The sequence below is a fragment of the Rhinatrema bivittatum genome, chromosome 11, assembly GCF_901001135.1.
Source record: "Rhinatrema bivittatum chromosome 11, aRhiBiv1.1, whole genome shotgun sequence".
Lineage (NCBI taxonomy): Eukaryota > Metazoa > Chordata > Amphibia > Gymnophiona > Rhinatrematidae > Rhinatrema > Rhinatrema bivittatum.
The window spans coordinates 75,499,152-75,519,516 of record NC_042625.1 but is presented as its reverse complement, the minus strand read 5'-3'; the positions used below and the strand labels follow the sequence as shown (position 1 = coordinate 75,519,516).

Below are 20,365 nucleotides of genomic sequence, written 5' to 3'. Positions count from 1 at the left end.
CAAACCGGCGCATGGGCACACGATTTGCGTGCGCGCGTCGGCCCATGGCCCGGGCACACGACTGTTTTATACGCGCACATGTCATAAAAGATGGTAGCTTGGCCGCGTGCATGCGTGCGCCGGGTTTTAAGTGGGTGCGCACATCCCGCTTCTACTGCGCAAGTCGGGGGATTTTAAAAGGGGCGCGCGCCCCCACGCCATTCCCAGTTTAACAGTTCGCCCAGTTAACATCTAGGTCCTGCGGCTCCCCCGGGTTTGATAGCCTCCCCTCCCCTCCAGTTACCTCAGACCCTTTAAACCCCCTTAGAGATGGCTCCATCTTTTATTGTATGACCTACAAATCATCCGTAGCAGAAGTACAGCTACGCAGCAGGGGACCTCGGTGCGCGCCAGGGCGTATAAGTATTTGCGCGCACGTCTCTTGGCAACGCCCACGCCCCGCCCAGACCACACCCATGCCCCGCTTTGGAAAATGCTCGAGATGTGCGCGCCGTGGCATTTGCACGCGTATCCGGACGCTTTTCAAAATACGCTCAGCGTGCGCAAGCCACGACTCATTTACCCATGCCTCGATTTGATGCGCGTGCAGGGCTTTTACAATTTACCTTTATGGTATTTTGTATCTGGGGCCCATTGTACATTGGTCAAAAAAATGTTTTAATTAAACAATCTTTAATAAAGACAGAGTTTTAAAAAAAAAAAAAAAAAAAGAGGAACCCATTGAGATGGGGAGAAACTAGGATAAGAGAGAACACCGAGAGAAAGCGGGAAAAAAAAGAAGACAGTCAAAGAAAAATACATTGAAAGATATATTAAAGAATAAGAAGGAAGTGAAAACGGGAAGAAACAATAAAATAAGAAAACTTGTCCGGGCATGGATGACAAATGCTTAAAAAACTGTTTTGTAAAGGAAAATGTTTACTGGTTGAACTATATTCACTAAAAATGACAGTTTGTGTGTGTGTGTGTAAAATTGCATGTATGATATTCAAAATGGCAGTGCTTTCAAATCCCTGCCGTGGAATCCATCCTGAGCTGCCACAGGAAAGCGGATGGCTCTTACCTGTGGGGATTCCTCCAATGAGGCCCAGCTTTTCCACTGCCTACATCACTGGGATGGGAAGAAAGCTGGGGGGGCGGGGGAGCGTGTTAGCGAAAGCAGCAAGGTAACAAAAAGCTGCAGAAGAACAGGTCAATGCACATTCCACAGGTGCTTTCATGAAAGTTTGTTAACTTTATCTCATCAGATAGGCTGGTGGGGCTTTGCCTCCCCAACTGTCAAATGGTTTTCTTGACTTGTGCAAACAGTTTCTCAAGAGAGCTGATTACATCAGTTCCCTGGGAAATTCCAGTACAAAAATAGCCCCCCCCCCCCCCTTCCAAGCCTAATGAAATAAAAAGGCTGCTGCCTGCTGGGTCAGTACCACCGTCTGAAGTCATGGAGAAGATCCTGCTCATCCTGATTCTGGCGCTGACCCTTGGCCGTTGCCCCGCTGCCCCCTCTGTGAGTATTTGCTGCCTTATTCAACACTGAGTGTTCTGAATCTTCCAATTACAGCTTCTCTGATTATGCAAGGGGAATGGATGCAGCTGTAGTAAGATTGCTAAGTGTATTCTATATTATTTAGAGAGAGAGAGAGAAAGTGTGTGTGAGAGAGAGAGAGAGAGAAAGTGTGTGTGTGTGTGTGTGTGTGTGTGTGAGAGAGAGAGAGTGTGTGTGTGTGTGTGTGTGTGTGAGTGTGTGTGTGTGAGAGAGAGATCTATGGGGATACTTTGGCCAAGGTGGTTGCCTTATTGTGCAGTGCCTAATTTGATGCAGGTAAAACAGAACCATCTGAGGAGATGATCCCACACCTATTTAATATCCACACTCCTCCAGATGTATGCATATAACATTAGCAGTGTCGTTACTAACATTTCACCATCTCCTTTCATTGCCAAAGCAACCTGATGACAGGTTGTCCGATTTCTGCAGAGCTGCCCAGTGGCATCCACCTGTCTTGCTTCAGTTCTGTTAGACCAAAGCAGTCCCATTAAAATGTCTCATCCAAGCCCTTGTGGTGTTCCAGCAGGCGACAGTTTTCTGACTCTATAAATCCAGTGTGTTACCTACAGAGAATTTTTCTCTGTTACTACTCAGCAACCTCTAGAACTATGTTCAGAAGCCTTGAATTTTAACTGTGAAAATTGGATGTTGGCAAGTAAGAAGTTGCCGTGTCAAAAGTTTGCTTTCTGCTCCTTATTAACACCTTCCACTTCTGTAATACCTGAAAAAAATAAACTCAGTTAATTGTTATTCTGCAAAATATGTAAGGAGGCCCAGTTAAAAAAAAAAGGAATTATTTAGAGGGGAAAAAAAGATGGAACATCCTTACTAAAATGCGTGTCCTGTACAATTTAACATTTAATGTAGTAAATTCCATTGATCCAAATATTTCTCCTCCTCCTCTCAAATACTGAGAAGTATTCTGAAGGTCAAAAAATAAAGAAAGAAAGCCTCTGCCAATTAGGCTTGTCTTCTTGTCTTCCAGAAAGGATAGCGGCTGCTGAAAATGGAAATCAGATACCCTGCACCCTGAAACACAACTGAACATGTACATGGCCATTTAAGTTGATATTTGAGTCCAGTAGCCATTAGTTTCTCCTGCAATGCCAAAAATTTCGGTCTAACCCGGGTTTGTTTTGTAGCAGACTTGAAATCCAGGGGGCTCGTTTTGGGTGGGATCGGAAAGTAGCGCACATATAGACTGTGAGGGCAATTTCCAAATTATCCCGCACCACGACAAAAGACTGCACGTGCTTTTTTTTTTTTTTTCCTTGAGGGCTTCGCTCTCATTTTGAAAAGAAAAAGCTGTGAACCTTGCCGCAGGTACGAAGTGCGCAGGTCACTCACACCGGCCTTTTTTCTGCAGGTAGAAGTTTTGCTAGAGAAAGTGCGCGTGAAGCTCTGAAAACGCGATCTGCGCGTGTGTTTTTTCCGCCCTTGACCGTGCCAGCCCTCCCTTTGCGAATGCCCTGCGTCTGGCTCCACATTGTGGGACTGCAGCTTTCAGATGCGTTCCTAATGCCGGTAAAATACTTTTGTTCTCTGGCTTTTCAAGTCTCTGCGCGTTATTTTCCAAAGACGATCTACCCTGCAGGTGCAGTAGGTGTAACTGTCAAGTTCCCTGCCGCGAGTTTCTAAGTGAAAGTACACAAGTGCACTCTCTTTCAAACTTGATGAAAGTCTGTGGATAAAAAGTAGCTACAGACTTTGTCCGGAGGAAGACAGTTTGAGAATAAAACCGATGTAAAACTGGCATTTTAACTTACGCGCTCTGTAGAGGCTTAGGCAATAAAAGTTATGCTAAAAAGATTTTTACCGTCTGACTCGGTAACATTTTGATGTGCACGTTCAATATTTATTTATTTATTTATTTATTTATTTATTTATTTATTTAATTAAAGTTTTTCTATACCGGCATTCGCGATGGAAATCGCATCATACCGGTTTACAATTAACAAGAGGTGAGGGAACAAAGTAATAATGAAATAATAATAAATAATAATAATAATAATAAAACATTAACAAGGTGCTGACAGGAGGTTGCAGTTACAATAAAACAAGGGAATTACACAACTTGGAGTAGTGAAAAGGAGCTAGGAATTAAACATAGGGAACAAAATTGCCAATTAATGTTGAGAACTAAGTTACAGCATTAGCAATATTAATGAATTGTCCTGTTGAGGTGGTTATTAATTACCATATTGAGAAAAGTCTAAGCGATAGTTAATGGTGAATAAGGGTTCAGTTGGTGTCTGGAAATATGCAAGATATTTCACTGGGGATAACGATAAAACTTGCCCTCATTAGCATGACCTCGGGCCATACATGGACAAGATGTAACATCTGCGCTGACTTCTGGGAAACCCTCACGGGCCCAAGGTGAAAGAGTAGGATTTTCACCCCTGCCGCCTCACTCCCAGTCCCACGGATCGCTTCTTGCTCTCCTCCCCAACCTGAGTGCCGACGGTGCTGGCAGGCAGCAAACATCGCCCAACAGCAGCGCCTCCCCCAACTCAGCCAGGAGGCTTCTCAGTCCCCCAACAGGCAGCAGACACCAGCCTTTGCCTCTGAGGAGCTTCAGGCACCCCCTCCCTCAAATTTAAGGCACTCCCCATAAACACACAGGACTTGCACACCCTTCCTGCCGGCACTGCTGATGGCTGCTGTATTTATTAATTTAATGAATTTATTGAAATGAATTTATTGAAATGAATGAATTTAATGAATCTAATTAAATGAATTTATTGAAATGAAGCTGCTAAGAGCATTCCAGCAACTCTGAAATATTTTTTTTCCTGTGTCATTCACTTTGACAGCATGTCTCTTCCCCCTGTCATTCACCTCCATAGACTTAAGTTTTTGCATATTAACTGTAACCATTTACTTCCTGTGCAGGAATTTTAACAAGGCTGGTAAAAGTCTACGCTGTTTATAACCTTTGGCTTACCGTTCCTTCTTGATGTTTCCAGGACATTCAAAATGTCACCGGATCGGTGGGTGAGGACGGCCAGTGCCTGTGCACCGTGATCTTGCCCGATAACACCTTCCCAATGCACAGGATGGAGTCCCTGGAGATCACCTCTCACGACCTGAGCATCAGCGTCCAGCGAGAAATCACCCAGGTAAAGAAAGGTCTCCAGCCCATGCCCCAGAGTGTCACTGCTGGAGAGGCAATAGCCTAGAAAGTCATTGAAAAACAAAATAAAACTGTTCAGTCCCTACATTCTTCAGGGCATGGTTAGGACATTTTGTAAGAGGGACACACAGCCTAGTGCTCAGGTTTACGCACTGCTGGATGCGTGTTTTGGAAGCCCTAGACTAGCACCCAATGCAATAAGATTAGTACGTCCAAAACAAACACCCAAACAAACGCATAGCCAATAGCGCTTAACACATGTAAATTCCATGCAGATGAAGCTGTTGGCTATTACCCCCCAATGCTAATAGCTATTAGCTACTTTTTAATGTGGCAAACTTAACCCCAGCCCTGGAGCTCGTTGCAATTCTGGGTGCCCGATGCATTTGAGCGCTAGGGTCGCACAGTTTTTCCCTAGCGCGGCCTTTTTAACGCAGCACCTCATTTTAATATGGCATCGGGCGCCCGGGGGACGTGGCTGAGTGCATTAGAAAAACGGGCGCTCACTACCTGTCTTATTGCATCAGCCCCATAGAGAGGTCAATTTTTGAAAGATTTTATCGGCTGATTTTGCCAGTCGCGGGTTAAATCTCCCCCTTCTCTGAACGGCTAAATCTGCACACCGGGTCAGAGGCCCGCCAGGCGACGGGCTTAGTCATTCATCCGCTCACTAGCCTGCCATTCAGCAGAGACTGCAATCCACCCACAGAGGCATCTCCAGTCCTGGCTTTACCTCAGTGCACGGTGAATCAGGTTCTGCTTTTCCTAAGGAAAAGGACTGGTGGAAACTCTTTTGGGGGGGTGACCAGTGGGCAACGACTGGGCAAGGCTGTAAGAAAATTGTGAGGCTATTGTGCCTGCATGCAGTGGCTCACAGAGGAGAGCCAGACAAGAAAGATATCAGGACAGAAGACTGCCTCCTCCTCCATTTCTTACTCTAAAAAAAAAAAAAAGCATTGTTATCTGCAAAGCTGTGGGAGGGCCAAGTGTCCTGCTCTCCGCAGTGATTGTACTTTTGTTATGTGAAAGTTAATAAAAATTGTTTACACAAAAAAAAAAAAAAAAATGTAACCCAGGCCCTTGACTTGTGCTCCTTTAGACTTCCGGCTTGGCTGAAACCAAGCTCTGTTCTGATGCCGTGAGCCTTCATTAGCAAATACTCAGGGATTTTAACTTTTCTTCTCCCAGCTAACTTAGCCCAGCGATTGCACAGACAGCAAATAAGGGCGGCTCTGTCATTACTCTCTGCAGCAACGGCAGGGGGGTGGCAGGAAATTGGAATCAAACAACCAAAAAGGGCCCTGAACTTGGTGGTCGGTGAAACAGGTGGGTATGGGAAAATAAGTGTGGGAGCTTGCTGGGCAGACTGGATGGGCCGTTTGGTCTTTTTCTGCCGTCATTTCTATGTATCTATGTATTAGACAAGCTGAGGCTTCAGGCAGCAAAACCTGGGGAGGGGGTGGCAACAAGTGACCCTTCCAAAATGCCCCTGCAGCAGCCTTCTCTCTTTACCTGTAAACCAATGGCTCTAAAACTCTGGCCAGCCAGTAGAATGAAGGCCACCTCCGAGGCGTTCTTGTTGGTGTATCCATGCCCTCCCTCCACCCCCCTCCGCCAGCAGGGTGAAACACAGGAACATAGAAATGACGGCAGAAAAGGGCCAAATGGTCCATCCACTCTGCCCAGCAAGCTGCACCATACAGGTCTCCCCCATAATGGTAACGTCAGGGGGTGACATCTGCCGCTCCATACGGGTCGCCCCAATACTTAGTTTCCCAATCCGTCAAAGTCAGGGCCTTCGTTGGTTGCTGTCTGAGTCCAGTTCCCCATTACCTCTTGCCATTGAAGCAGAGAGCATCAAAAGTATCAAGGCTTATTGGTCAAGGGTAGTAACAGCCGCACCAGCAAATTACCCCCATGTGCTCTTTTCCTCATTCCCATCCTCTGGCCTTTAGGGATCCACAGTGTTTATCCCATGCCCCTTTGAAATCCTTCACCATTTTTGTCTTCAGCACCTCCACCAGAAGGGCATCCCAGGCATCCACCACCCTCTCCCTGAAGAAATATTTCCTGACGTTGGTGAAGTGGAACCGCGCAGGGTGGTTTGAGGTGCCTCGGGGTTCCCACCCCCCACCGGCAGAATAAAGGCCACTTTGGTGGTGTAGTTTATTAACCTGTTGGTGGGGGTCCCACCTTCTCTCCAGCAGGATGAAGACCACCTCCACAGCGCAATTTCCTGACATGCAGTGAAGGTCTCACCCTCCTGCCAGAAGGCTGAAGAGGAACCGAGCAGTGGAGGGTGGGGTTCCCCTTCCGGAAGGATGTAGACCTACATGCTGTGTAGTAACATGCCAGCGGGGGGAGGAGGGGGTGTCCCGGGTCCCACCCACCCTCCACCAGTAGAAGGAAAAAGACCAGGGGAAGATGTGAGAGTAGAAGGGAAAGAGCGTGCAAGTGAGAGGGGAGGGAAGGAGAGAGGTGTGGAAGGGAATGGGGTGGTGTGCCTAAAAGGAGAGGGATGGAGAAGTGTGAGAAGGGAGGGGAGAAGGGAACAGGAGAAGGAGGGGGAGGGGAGGGAACAGGATATGGGGAGAGGAGAAGGAGAGGGGACTGAACAGTCTGTGTGAGGAGAAGAGGGGCGGGAACTGAGCGGGTGAGGGGAGGAGGGGGGAGGTGGAAGGCAATAGGGTGTATGTGAGAGAGAGGAGGAAGAGAACCCAGAGTTGTTTACTGACAAGGGTTTGAGGTGGGTGACCGTCTGACCCTGGGGAAGGGTGGGGGGAGGCAGGGTGCAGAGTTCCCAGGGGTGTGGCAGATAGTGTCGGTAATAATATTTCTAGATTTCTCCAAAGGGGGCAACCCTGCCAAACTTCCTGCAACCTTGACACCAGCCTCCTCCCTTTCCCGTTATCTACCTAAGGAAGTAGCGGGCAGGGTGAATGTGGGACTGGAGAGGTGAGGTATGCCTGGCGCTCTCTCTCTCACACTTCCATGCTCTCTTCTTTCCTTTCTAATCCCTTTCCCGCACTTCTCACTCCATTCTCTCACAACATGCCAGAATCATGCTATGAGCAAAACAACCTCCTCTGGAGACCCTAATATAGGGAGACTTGCACTTGCTATCTGAGTTAAAATAATGAGAATTTCTGCACTCTACCCCTCCAATCTGCTACATTCTTTTGAAGGGATTAATAAACGTGGACAGTGGTGAGGTAGATGTAATGTATTTGGATTTTCAGAAGATTTTTGATTGTCCTTTATGAGAGACTCCTCAGGAGTCAGCTCAGTGTGCTGTGGCAGTCAAAAAAGCAAACAGAATGTTAGGAATTATTAGGAAGGGAATGGAAAATAAAACAGAGGATGTCGTAATGCCTCTGTATCACTCCATGGGGAGATCGCACCTTGAATACTGTGTGCAGTTCTGGTCACTGCATCTCAAAAAAGATATATTTGCACTGGAGAAAGTGCAGAGAAAGGCAACCAAAATGATAAAGGGCCATGGAATGGCTGCCCTATGAGGTAAGGCTAAGGAAGTTAGGGCTGTTCAACTGTTCAGTTTAGAGACGAGACGACTGAGGGGGGATATGATAGAGGTTTATAAAATCATGAAAGGACTTGAAAAAGTTAATGAAAATTGGTTATTTACTCTCTCAGAAGGACTAGGGGGCACTCCATGAAGTTAGCAAGTAGCTCATTTAAAACAAATCAAAGAAAATTCTCTCTCACTCAGCGCATAGTTAAGTTCTGGAATTCATTGCCAGAGGATGTGGTTACAGCAGTTAGTGTAACTGGGTTTAAAAAAGGTTTGGATAAGTTCCTAGAGGAAAAATCCATAAACTGCTATTAATTAATAAACAATAGTAGCTTGAGATTTATTTAATGTTCGGGTACTTGCCAGGTACTTGTGACTTGGATTGGCCACTGTTGGAAACAGGATGCTGGGCTTGATGGACCCTTGGTCTGACCCAGTATGGCAATTCTTATGTACTTATGGATAGGAGGCAACAGGGCTTAGTTTGTAGATAAAAAGGAAGTGGAACTGTGGCAAAGGAAGAGGGGTGAAGTGGGTGGAACCATGGCCAAGTATGACCTGTGCAAAGGGGCGGAACCAGGGCCAAGTATGACCTGTGCAAAGGGGCGGAACCAGGGCCAAGTGCGAACTTTCTCACACACACCTGAACACACTCTTCACACTCTTAACATGTTCGATGAGCATTGGTGGGTGACAGATGACTGGAGGTTAAACACTGGAGGGGGCTGAGGATGGAGAATCACCGAGGTAAGGAGGGTAGATAGAATGGGACTCTCTCTCTCTCTCTCTAACCCACTCCTCCCCTCTGCCCTAATAATTCTGATCCTCCATTCCCAGCTTCTCCATGAATTCCTCACTGGTCCTTGTCCTACCCCCGTGGTCCTCAAGCCCCTCTCACCTCCTATCCCTGGGGCTCCTCAAACCTCTCCTCTGCTTGGAAAATTACCCTTTTCAGCAAGTTTCCTTCTTGACCTCCCTGAGGAGGGTCTAAGCCTCCTGCTCTCCTCTGCCCTGTGGGGGTGGGAGGAGATTGGTGGGCACTGTCTGTTATCCTTTGACTTCTTGGACAGGGGTGTGGAGCCTGCAATTAAAATTGTGGTCTGCTCTGTATCTCCTTCAGGGTGGAAGGAAGGGAGCAGTGCCCCATGCTCACCTCACTCACTCGCTTCTCTCTTCCTCCTCCACCACACCCACTCCTATCTCCTCCCCTCCCCTCCCTTCATTCACTCTTCCTCCATCTCTTCCAATCACTTCACTCGCAGACTGGCTCCACTTTGCTCATCTCACTCACCTCTTAGTCCCTCTGAACCCCTCACTCATACCCCGCAGCACTTTTGATTCCCTGACTCCAGTGACAGATGTAAGATTTTGTTGCTCCTAGGCATTGATGGTGCTTTTGTGCCCTCCCCACCCCCATCACCCCCTTCCAGGTCAGACAAAAAAAGGTCCAACTCTACAATTTTCTGCGGCAGCTCGGGGGTAGATTCTGTGACAAAATTTGAAAATTCTGAAATCACTGACAAAAATGTATATCTTTTATATTACATTATAAACGTTGCATGTGTCTACATTACTTATTTTTCTTTTACTGGGTGAGGAAAAGGAGTCTAAAGTATCAGTACAGGGAGGAGATCTCAGGGATGGTAAAGGAGGAGAGGACCAGGGATGGAAAGAGGAAAGGAGGTGGACCAGGATTGGGGTGAGAAGACAGTATATCACTCAGCTAGCCTGCTGCGCCCTAGATTTTTGCTGCCCTAGGCAAAAGGCCTGGTGTGCCTATTGACAAATCCAGGCCTGCCCAACTCTTTCCCCCTCTCTCCCAAACCACCCATAGTCCCTCCAATCCCATAACTCACTCTTTTGTCCTCCAACATTTCATCACTCACTTGCCCTCCCCTCCCTCTGAATCCATCATTCAGTCTCTTGCCCCACTATGTCTCCTCACTTACTCTCCTTCCTCTCCCTCTGATCCCTTCATTCATTCCGACCCCATCCTCTCATTCCCTCTCTTGACCCTTTCACTCTCACCAGTGTGGTCCCCAGCAGGAGAAGCAGCAGGGCCTGGGATGACAGCATGATAAACAGGAAGCCAACACACATAGGAGTGGCAGAAACACTGGGGCTGACAGGCATTCATCCCATTTCTTTTTGACCTTGGCTGCTCTCTGTCACTACCTCCTCAATTGTGTTGGGAAATTGCATAAAAATCAAAGCCATGTTTGTTTGTTATGTAATTAAGAGATCACATCACCCCCATTCTCAAGCTCCTCCACTGGCTGCCTATAAAGCAAAGGATCCTATATAAAGTACTCACCGTAATTCATAAATCCATTCACAATATCTCTCCTCTTCAATTATGTAACCAACTACGCCCTCACTCCTCCTCTAGACCCATCAGAGGAGCATATAAAGGCACACTCTATGTACCTTCAACAAAATCCTCGCATCATAAACGTGCCATATCTACAGCAGGCCCCATTCAATGGAATGCGCTCCCACCAGACATTCGTCTTGAGTTCTGCCACTCTTCATTCAAAAAAAAACTTAAAACCCGGCTCTTTAGCCAAGCTTTTCCAGGACCATGATCATCATTTTTTCCCCTCCAACCAGCAAGAACATATCTTCTTCACAAACCCCCATTTTCCATACCACTACCTACTTCGGTATCTAATCTCTTGCTACAGGACATTTGAGACTTTCTCACTTATACGTTATAATTTTTATGCTCAATAAGACCTGTCAACTTAATTGTTTAAGTCTTTTTTTTTTTTTTTTTTTTTTTCTCCTTTATCTTTTGGTCATCAATGTTACAACGTTATTGTTAAATTTTGAACTTATGTACACTGTTCCAAGTTTCATAACCTTGTTCTATGTAATGCCTTTTGGCAATTTTCATGTTCTGTTTCAATGTAAACCGATGTGATCTTTATTTCATATAGGAACACCGGTATATAAAAATCTAAAAATAAATAAATAAATGTTTATGTTTATTAATATTTGATTAATCGTAATTAATTACAAATTAAAAACAAAGTGATGTACAAATAAAATAGGCAACGCTAACAAAGCAATATACAGATAAAATAAACAAAATTAGTAATAAAAACTACAAATCAAATCTAAAAAAAAATAAAATACAATAAAAAAATAACTAGCTACAGATAAAAGTCAAATAAGAAAATGTCAGATAAACATATGCTAGCTGATTTAGTTAACAATCCATTGTGAAAAAGCCTGTACAAACAGATAAGATTTTAGTGCCTTACTAAATTTTAAAAAATCTTCCTCAAGACGAATATTAAGAGGTAAAGAATTCCAAGGGTGAGGAGACAGGTGAGAAAAACAAATTACACGTGAGCTTTCAAAACGAATATTACGAATAGAAGATAGCACTAAAGGTTCTTGCTGTGAAGGTTGTAATTGACGAGAAGGAAGATAGGGAGAAATCGCAGAGGCAAGATAAGAAGGAGCGTCCCACCTCAAAGCCTTAAAAGTAAGGCATCCAGTTTTAAGTAAGATATGAAAAGATCCTGGAAGCCACTGTAAATTAAACATCAGAGGGGTGACATGATCATATTTAGATCTGTGAAAAAAAACTTTAGCAGCTGTGTTTTGTGCCAGCTGGCTGCTCTTGTCTCAGGGTCAGCAGCTCTAACACACTCTGCTCTGCTCTACTTCCTCCATGATCCATGCACTTGCCGGTCCTGTTCTTTTTCCACAAGGGAGCCAAAACTGATATACACTGCCAGCTCTGTTCCACTTTCTCAGGTCCCAGAAAAAAGACAGCAGAATGCCTTTCTGGGTTGTTCTGCCAGAAACTAAGCCTTTGGTAATGGACATAAAAAGGGGTTGAATTAGCATAAGTCTGAAACTTGTGAGCAGTTGAATTAGCATAAGTCTGAAACTAATGGCATTCATTTAGGCCAGGTTTGAAGCACTGACAACAGAGAGGAGGACTAAGTGGTCAGTTTTCTCAGTGGAGGAAGGTAAATAGAAGAGTGCCCCGGGGATCTGTACTGGGATCTGTGCTTTTAACCTTTATAAATGATCTGGAAAAGGGAACCAGAAGTGAGGTGATCACATTTTGGGTGAGTAGGGAGAGGAATAGCTAGCAGGAAAAAGGAGGTAACAATTGACCTATATAAGTCCCTCATTTGGAGTGCTGTGTACAGTTCTGGAGACTGCATCTTCAAAAGGATAGAAACCAAATCGTTGGTCCAGAGGGCAGCTATTGAAATGGTCAACAGTCTTCATCATAAAGCAAATGTGGACAGACTTATAGATATAAATATATATATCCTGGTGGAAAAGGAGAGACATGATAGAGGCATCTAAATACCTCCAAGGAATGAATGCACAGGAGGTGAGCCTATTTCAACAGAAAGGAGGCTCTAGAGCAAAGGACTATGGGATAAGATTGAAAGGAGGTAGACTCTGAAGTAATCTGAGGAAATATTTCTTTACAGTAAGGGTGGAGGACACATGGAGCCTCCCAGTGCAGGTAATGGAGACAAGAACAGCATCTGAATTAAAAAGAGCATGAGATAAGCACAGAAAATCTCTGAGGGAGAGGAAGGGGGTTATAAAGCTGAGCAGATGTGGATGATCAGATAAGGTGGGCCTTATGGGTTTTCATCTGCCGACATATTATATCCTTAGCAATGTGAACTAGAATAACTGGGCAAACTAGAGCGGGCAGTTGGTCTTTTTCGTCTGCTTCTACTATGTGGCCAGAAGTCACATCGCCGGGCTATAACATTGTAATTCCAGACCCCAAGTGCAGGCACTAGATGTTGCCATTGTGCAGTGAATGGGGTCCTCCCTCTGCAATATCCCATTCCCAAACCAGTCTAAGGAGCAGAGTTATGGCCTGGGAATCAGCTCTCTTATTCTTAACTAAGGAAAATCTTTTCCTTTTTTTTTTCCCTTTGTTCCAAATTGACACAGGTGGTGGTTTTACTTTTCTTTTCAGATTCAGAGCTATCAGAGAAGCCTGGAAGTGTACTTGGAAAGGCTGTCCAACCTGACCCTCCGGGTAGAGAAAATAGAGCTGGGAGTTCTGTCCTACACGGAGCTGGACTTCGAGCTATTGAAGCTAGAAATCAAGAAGATGGAGTCACTCGCCGTGCAGCTGAAGGCCTCTCTGAACGGATCCAACACCATCATTGAGACGCTCTTTACGGAGGTACATACTGCGACCGGTTCTGTGCCCTTTAGAATGAATATTAAGTCTTTCTGGGCTCGACTGGTTTGACAGTAGTTTGGATGCTGCTTGAGGTACAAACTATGGTTACCAGTCAGCATTACTAGTAAACAGTGGCAATTATAACATTAACCATGCTTCCTGGTAACGTTGCCTGATGTTCTACATCAGTAGTATTCACTTCCAGTCCTAGTACTTTTTAGAACATCCAGCCACCTAGGTCCCATGCATAGCCTGCCAGACTGACCTGGCTAAATGAGTGCTTGCATGTCCACTAGTAGCATGGGATCTATTTAATGTTTGGGTACTTGCAAGGTACTTGTGACCTGGATTGGCCATTTTTGGAAACAGGATACTGGGCTTGATGGACCCTTGGTCTGACCTAGTATGGCAACTTCTTATATTTTTATGTACTAGCGATTACTGTACTTGCAGCCTGTCAGAGTTTCTCCATCTTCTTTTAAGACTATCATCTTTATATTAAGAATGAATTATTCTATCTGAATATAATCCCTGCTCATCTTTAGTGCTTTTCAACCAGTGCTGAAAGTACCATAGCAGTGATCAATCTATTCATGGGCATGACAACTTCTACACAATTCACTAATTGTTTCCAATTCCAATTGGGGGAAGGTTAAACATGGGCTTGGCATTTGAATCTAATGAAAGTGACCCCACCCTTATCAGTCTGGGGAAAGTTTCAATATAGTAAAGCTGAAAAGTGCTAGAAAATGCCTATTTTAGCATGGATTTCACCTTTGTTCTGACGCTGAAATTGTTTTTGTATAACAAAACTTGCATCTCATTTCCTCCCACCACTTCTCTCCCCTTCCCCCATGAAATGTCAGATCCGGAACATTTCGGTGATGGTCAATCAGCTGGAATCTTATGACAAAAACAACGTGCTGGCAGTGCGACGGGAAATCACCTCCCTGCGGAAACGTCTCCAAGACTGCGAGAAGAACCAGACAGTGCCCAGGCCACCTCCTGTGCAATATGGTCAGTACATGATTTCATTCTCAGACCTCAGGCTCTCTCAGCCCACCTCATCTCATCAAAGCAACGTGCTGTGACTAGATTTAAAATTTTAAACTGAATTTTTTTCCCAACATTTTATTTATCATTTTCACATTGCAAAACGTAACTACCTTTTGAAGGGATTATAATCAATATCCAGAAAACTCACAGATCACCACACAACCCTTAATACTATTGGTAGTAAAACAGTTGAGTTATTTGAGACTGAATTGCTTAGCTCAGGGAATGGACCCAGGGATACAGATCCTATCACCTGTAGGACTGGCGAGCTTGGAGATGGGAAGAGGGATATAGAGCCTATTATTTCTAGGATGGAATAGCTCTTGAAATCATCAAGACACCAGAACAGCTGTCATCACATATTACACAAACACAGAAAAATAGAAACATGACAGCAGTAAAAGACCATATGGCCCATCCATTCTGCCTATCCGCCCCAATAAATTTCGCTTTATAATCCCCATCACTCCCTTACAGATCCCCTGCATTTATCCCTTGCTTTCTTGAAGTCAGATACAGATTTTGTCTCCACCCCCTCCACTGGGAGGCCATTCCACACATCCACCACCCTCTCTGTAAAGAAATATTTTCTAAGATTATTCCTGAGCATGCTCCCATTCACCCTCATCCCATGACCCCTCATTCTAGAGCCTCCTTTCCACTGAAAGATGCTCACTTCCTGTGCAAGGAAACCTTTGAGATATTTGAATGTCTATCATATCTCCCCTAACTTGCCTTTTTTTTCTAGGGTGTACACATGTAGATCCTTAAGTCTATACCTATATGCTTTAGAATGCAGACCGCTGACCATTATAGTAACCACCCCCCTGGACAGACGCCAACCAGTTTATATCTTTTGAAAGTGCAGTCTCCAGAATTGTACCCAGTATTCCAAGTGAGGTCTCACCAGGGACCTATATAGAGGCAATATTACCTCTTTTTTTCTGCTGATCATTTCTTTCCCTATGCAGCCACACATCTTTCTGGCTTTTACCATCGCTTTATCCACCTGTTTGGCCACCTTCATCAGATACAATCACCCCCAGATCCCGCTCTTTCTTTGTGTTTAGAAGATTTTCACCTCCCCTTTTCACCTTACCTTTGCCTTGGGTTTTTCCATCCTAAATGCATTACTCTGCATTTTTTAGCATTACATTTTAGCTGTCAGACCCTAGACCATTCCTCAAAGCTTCCTGGCTGTCCACCCTGCTGAAGATTTTGAAATCATTGACAAGATGACAAACCTCTCTCGATAATCTTTCTGAGATGTAGATCACTAAAATGTTGAAAAGAACCGGTCGAAGGTTCTGAGGCAGACTGCTAATAACACCCCCTTCCTCAGAGAAATCTCCATTTACCACTTCACTTTGTTTTCTCCCACTCAACCAGTTTCTAACCCAGGCAGTCATTCTAGTTCCCTTACCAAGGCGTTCGATTTATTTATACATCTCCTTTGTAGAACCATGTTAGACGACATACTGAAATCCAACTCTCTGGTCACCCAATCAAAGAAATTGATCAGATTCATCTGACAAGATTTACCTCTGGTAAAACCATGCTACTTTGGATTTTGCAATCCATTGGATTACAATATCTGCACTATCCTGTTTTAGCAGCAATTCCATTAATTTGCTCACCGCTGAAGTCAGACTACCCAGTCTGTAGTTCCCAGCCTCCTCTTCACTTCCACTTTTATGATTTGGAACCACATCTCCCCATCACCAATCCTCTGGAACTACTCCCAACAAGAAGTATTGAAAAGATCAGCTAGCGGATCTGCCAAGACATCTCTAAGTTCCCTTTCTACCCTCAGATGTATCCCATTCGGCACCATCACCTTATCTACATTGTTTAGCTAGCTCCATTATAATATGTATTTATTTATTTAATTTATTTATAATTTTTAAATACCGACATTCAATTAGAGATATCACACTGGTTTACATTCAGGTACTGTAGATATTTCCCTATCCCCAGAGGGCTCACAATCTAAATTTTGTACCTGAGGCAATGGAGGGTAAAGTGACTTGTCCAAGGTCACTAAGAGCCATATTTAGTTGGTTACTAAGAGGGGGAAGGAGGTTAGTTCAAGTGTTGGTTTCAGTATACATAGGATTTTATACAGTGATTATATAACAGGGGGACTATATACAAAGGTTTATACACCAGGCTTGTATGTCAAGGATTATATGCAAGGGCTCTATATATATACACCATAGAATAGTTCTTGAAATCATCATCCAGACTATGACACCAGAAGAGATGTCATATATTATTATAAAAAGAAACAAAATCTAAAGTGCAATCCTTTCAAGCCATCAAGGATAGAGACCACAAGAAGCAGATGCACAAAGTCCATTTATGGTTTGACAAGGTGAGCTGATCCATGTTTTCTTGTTTCTTGGTACAGGAACCTGTGACCATGGGGGTCTGATAAACATAACTAAGCCATTTGTGGTACAACTGAACTGGAGGGGCTTCAGCTACAAGTATGGTGGTTGGGGGAAGGACTCATTTGTGAACACCAGCAAAAAGGACCTATTCTGGGTGGCGGCCTTAAACACCGATGCCCGGATGATGCAACTTGTCCGCCTCTCCCCTAGCTATGAAGACCTCCTGCTCTACAAGAATCCCACAGATAAGACCCTCTCCCGGCTCCTTTATGGTAACACCTATGACTACAGCAGCTGTGGGCAGGGTAGCGGGATGATCCTTTACAACAACTCCCTCTACTACAATTGTTACAACTCCCAGAATATGTGTAGGATGAACCTGGACACCAATGAAGTACAGCGTCAGACCCTGCCGGATGCAGTCTTCAACAACCGTTTCTCTTATGCCGCTGTCACCTACCAGGACATGGACTTTGCTGCTGACGAAAATGGACTGTGGGCGCTCTACTCCACAGAGGAGAGTGCCGGCAATATCGTGATTGCGAAACTGAACGAGTCCTCCTTCACTGTGGAGCGCACCTGGATCACCACACAGTACAAGCCTGGTGTTACCAACGCCTTCATGATCTGTGGGGTGCTGTACGCTACCAGGCCCGTAAACACACGCAGGGAGGAGATCTTCTACATGTATGATACCAATACAGGGAAAGAAGGAAAGCTGAGCATCATGATGGACAAGATGATGGAAACAGTGCAGAACCTACAATATAATGCCAACGATCACAAGATTTCCATGTACAATGATGGCTACCTGGTCACTTATGATGCCATTTTTGGGCCATCCCAGGGCTCCATGCTGGAAGCCAGCACTGGACCTCCTCAGTAGGCTAGGGTTTACCCGATGGTTCCAGGTCATGAAGGACAAGCTAAACCAGTCTTGGATTCAACCCCATTGTATCTGTGGATGTGTAGTTCTAAGTTCTCCAGAGATGTAATGCAAAACCAGGACTGAAGCAGCCCTTCCCCACAACCCTGAGTTAGCTAGTAACCCTGCCATATCCATGTATCGGCTTTTGTTTTCTTGTGCATTCAAATCTATTGCAGGTGGAATTGAAACTTCATTAAAATTCCATCTTGCAAATTGTACATAATCTCTTTTGTGTAAAATAAGACATTCTGAGATAAAATTTTCAAACATCTAGTCAGGAACTACATGAGTAAAAATGGAGTTTATGTGGGCAGAAAAGTTAAATCCACTTAAATAGATTTTCAGTTAGCTAAAAGTAGGTGCATAGCTTTCATGTCGTCTGTATTTGCAGCCACAGTAAAAACACGGCAATCTCTGGAGGCACAATTTGGTTGGGTGAGAAAACTCAGTCCTTACATTACAGTTTCCAACATGCATGTGGACTGGCCTGAAGGCTCCATGGCAATGCTGTCCATTGCCATGCAGAAAGAGCTGGGTTCAAGTCCCGATTCAAATCTTATGCTCCCCAAACTTAGCTGAGACGGAGGATGCTGTAGAGGCAACAATCATAGCCCCTGGCAGAGGGAGGGAGTCATAGCCAGCAGGGCCGGTACATCCATTAATAATAAATTAATAATCCATAAATAATTCCAAATTCCTAATACCATGTTTGAGTTAGACGTTGTCTTTTGGCTATCTATTTTTATTTCTTCTTCCTTTATAAAGGCTATTTAAAAGTTTTATTTAAAACATTAAGACATTTAGACATTTATATCTCAGTGTATTTGTCTAATATATTTCTCTATTTAACTTTTGTTTAAAAAGTTCTATTTATCTGTTTGTTCAAAAAGTTATTCGTTATATGTAATTGCTCCCAAGCAAACCTTTCAATAGTTCTCTGTAAACCGATTTGATTTGCATATAATGTAAGAAGACCGGTATATAAAAAAAACATAAATAAATAAATCCATTAGGCAAACTAGGCAGTCGCCTAGAGTGCCAAGATCTTGGGGGCAGCAAACTTCTGCCAGGGTGAGGACTAGAGGGCTGCTGTACCAGAGCCAGTACCATCAAAGAATTAAGCATTGAGCTATTGGGGGAGGTGAGGTGAATGACCAAAGGTTTGCCTAGGGCACCAAATATGCTTACAGCAGCCCTGGTAGCCAGCATTCAAGGGCTACCTTCAGGGCCCATAATTGCAAGGTTCTGGAAGGAGCTTTGGTGCATGGCCCCTGACAGAGGACTATCACGGGGATGCCTGGACCGGGAGATGCAGAAACTAGGGAGAAGAAATCTCCAGGTAGTTGAGAATGAGGACTCATGTACCTGGTTCTAACTCAGCCAAAAGCCCAAGAAATGGGAGGAAACTAGTGGGCCAAAAAAATGAACGAGTGGACTTGGATGCATGCAGTTGTTACCCCCTTTTGAGATCACTTAGAGGGTATATGCTTATTTTTCAGCGCACACAAACTATTTGTGCAGTTTGCATTTGAAGGTTGGGTAGGTATGTGTGGGCTGAACAGAACATGCATATACTTTGTGAGTTAAACTGCTTATTGAAACTGCATCCTTTAAGAAGCATGCACTCATCTGATGTATTCTGGGTGAGGAATTTTGAAAATCCTTATAGCCTCGTTGGTCTTTTTCAGTCCATTAGGGCCCTTTTCACAATTGATACTGGTTTGTCAAGGGAATACTCCTAGGCATTTTCTTTGAAAAATTCATTGAACCTATGTGAGTAGTGATGAGATTATGTTGTGAAGAATGATTAATGCACATGGGCTGTTGGAAGAGATACCAGCCTTCATGTACAGCTATACTTGTGAAATCCTGTGACTCATCCTTTTCTGTCTTTATTGCTGATTGACTGCAGAAACTATAGAAAAATAAAAATTTTGAAATTTTTGAACTACAGCACATTGGGTGAGATTCTTAGGTAATCCCAAGGTTGTGGGTTCAAGGTCTACTGGTCTGCCAATAAATAGAGAAAAAAAAGATTTTGTGCATCGGTGCAGTCTAATGGGCACAAAAAGGAAACATTTGATTTTTAATTTCCCTATCCAGCAATAGAAAATTATTCCATTAAGCATCTGAACTATGTCCAATCCACTATTTACCTAACCATTGGTGTTTTTTTTTAACCCAGAGTGCTGGTGCCAAGTCCACAAAAATCCAGCGTTAGACCTTATTTTAGATGCCCCCTAACTGGGGGTTACATAAATTGGTGCCCAATGAACACGTGGCAAACAGGAGTTTTGGCAGGTGTACTTCAACAGCAGCAGGCCTTTAGCAGCAATTCTGTCCAGTTTTTGGGGGGTGTGAAAATTTTTGCACAACTAAAGATGGTTTCCCTATAGACTTACACTGAAGGACGATGGCTGCTGGAAATTGGAATGCATCGTGGAACGCACAAGACTTTCACATTAAAGAGGAAGACGACATTCTTCTAAGCGCGGGTGGCTCCAAAGCTCATGAAGAGGAAGCAAAGGCCGAAGACGTCAGAGGAAGAGGAGTCATGAGTGTCACTGTATTCAGAATGTAAAGTGCCAG

At 44.2% G+C, this 20,365-nt stretch overlaps 1 protein-coding gene across 1 annotated transcript; it reads left to right on the top strand.

Moving 5' to 3' along the window:
- The first annotated feature begins 1,354 nt into the window (after positions 1-1,354).
- Positions 1,355-19,724, top strand: LOC115072930 (olfactomedin-4-like). The gene is made up of 5 exons (XM_029570943.1): positions 1,355-1,504; positions 4,516-4,668; positions 13,187-13,399; positions 14,266-14,416; positions 16,866-19,724. Exons 1-5 carry the CDS (start codon positions 1,439-1,441, stop codon positions 17,732-17,734), a joined length of 1,452 nt encoding a protein of 483 aa, XP_029426803.1. The 5' UTR covers positions 1,355-1,438; the 3' UTR covers positions 17,735-19,724.
- Positions 19,725-20,365: the final 641 nt, after the last annotated feature.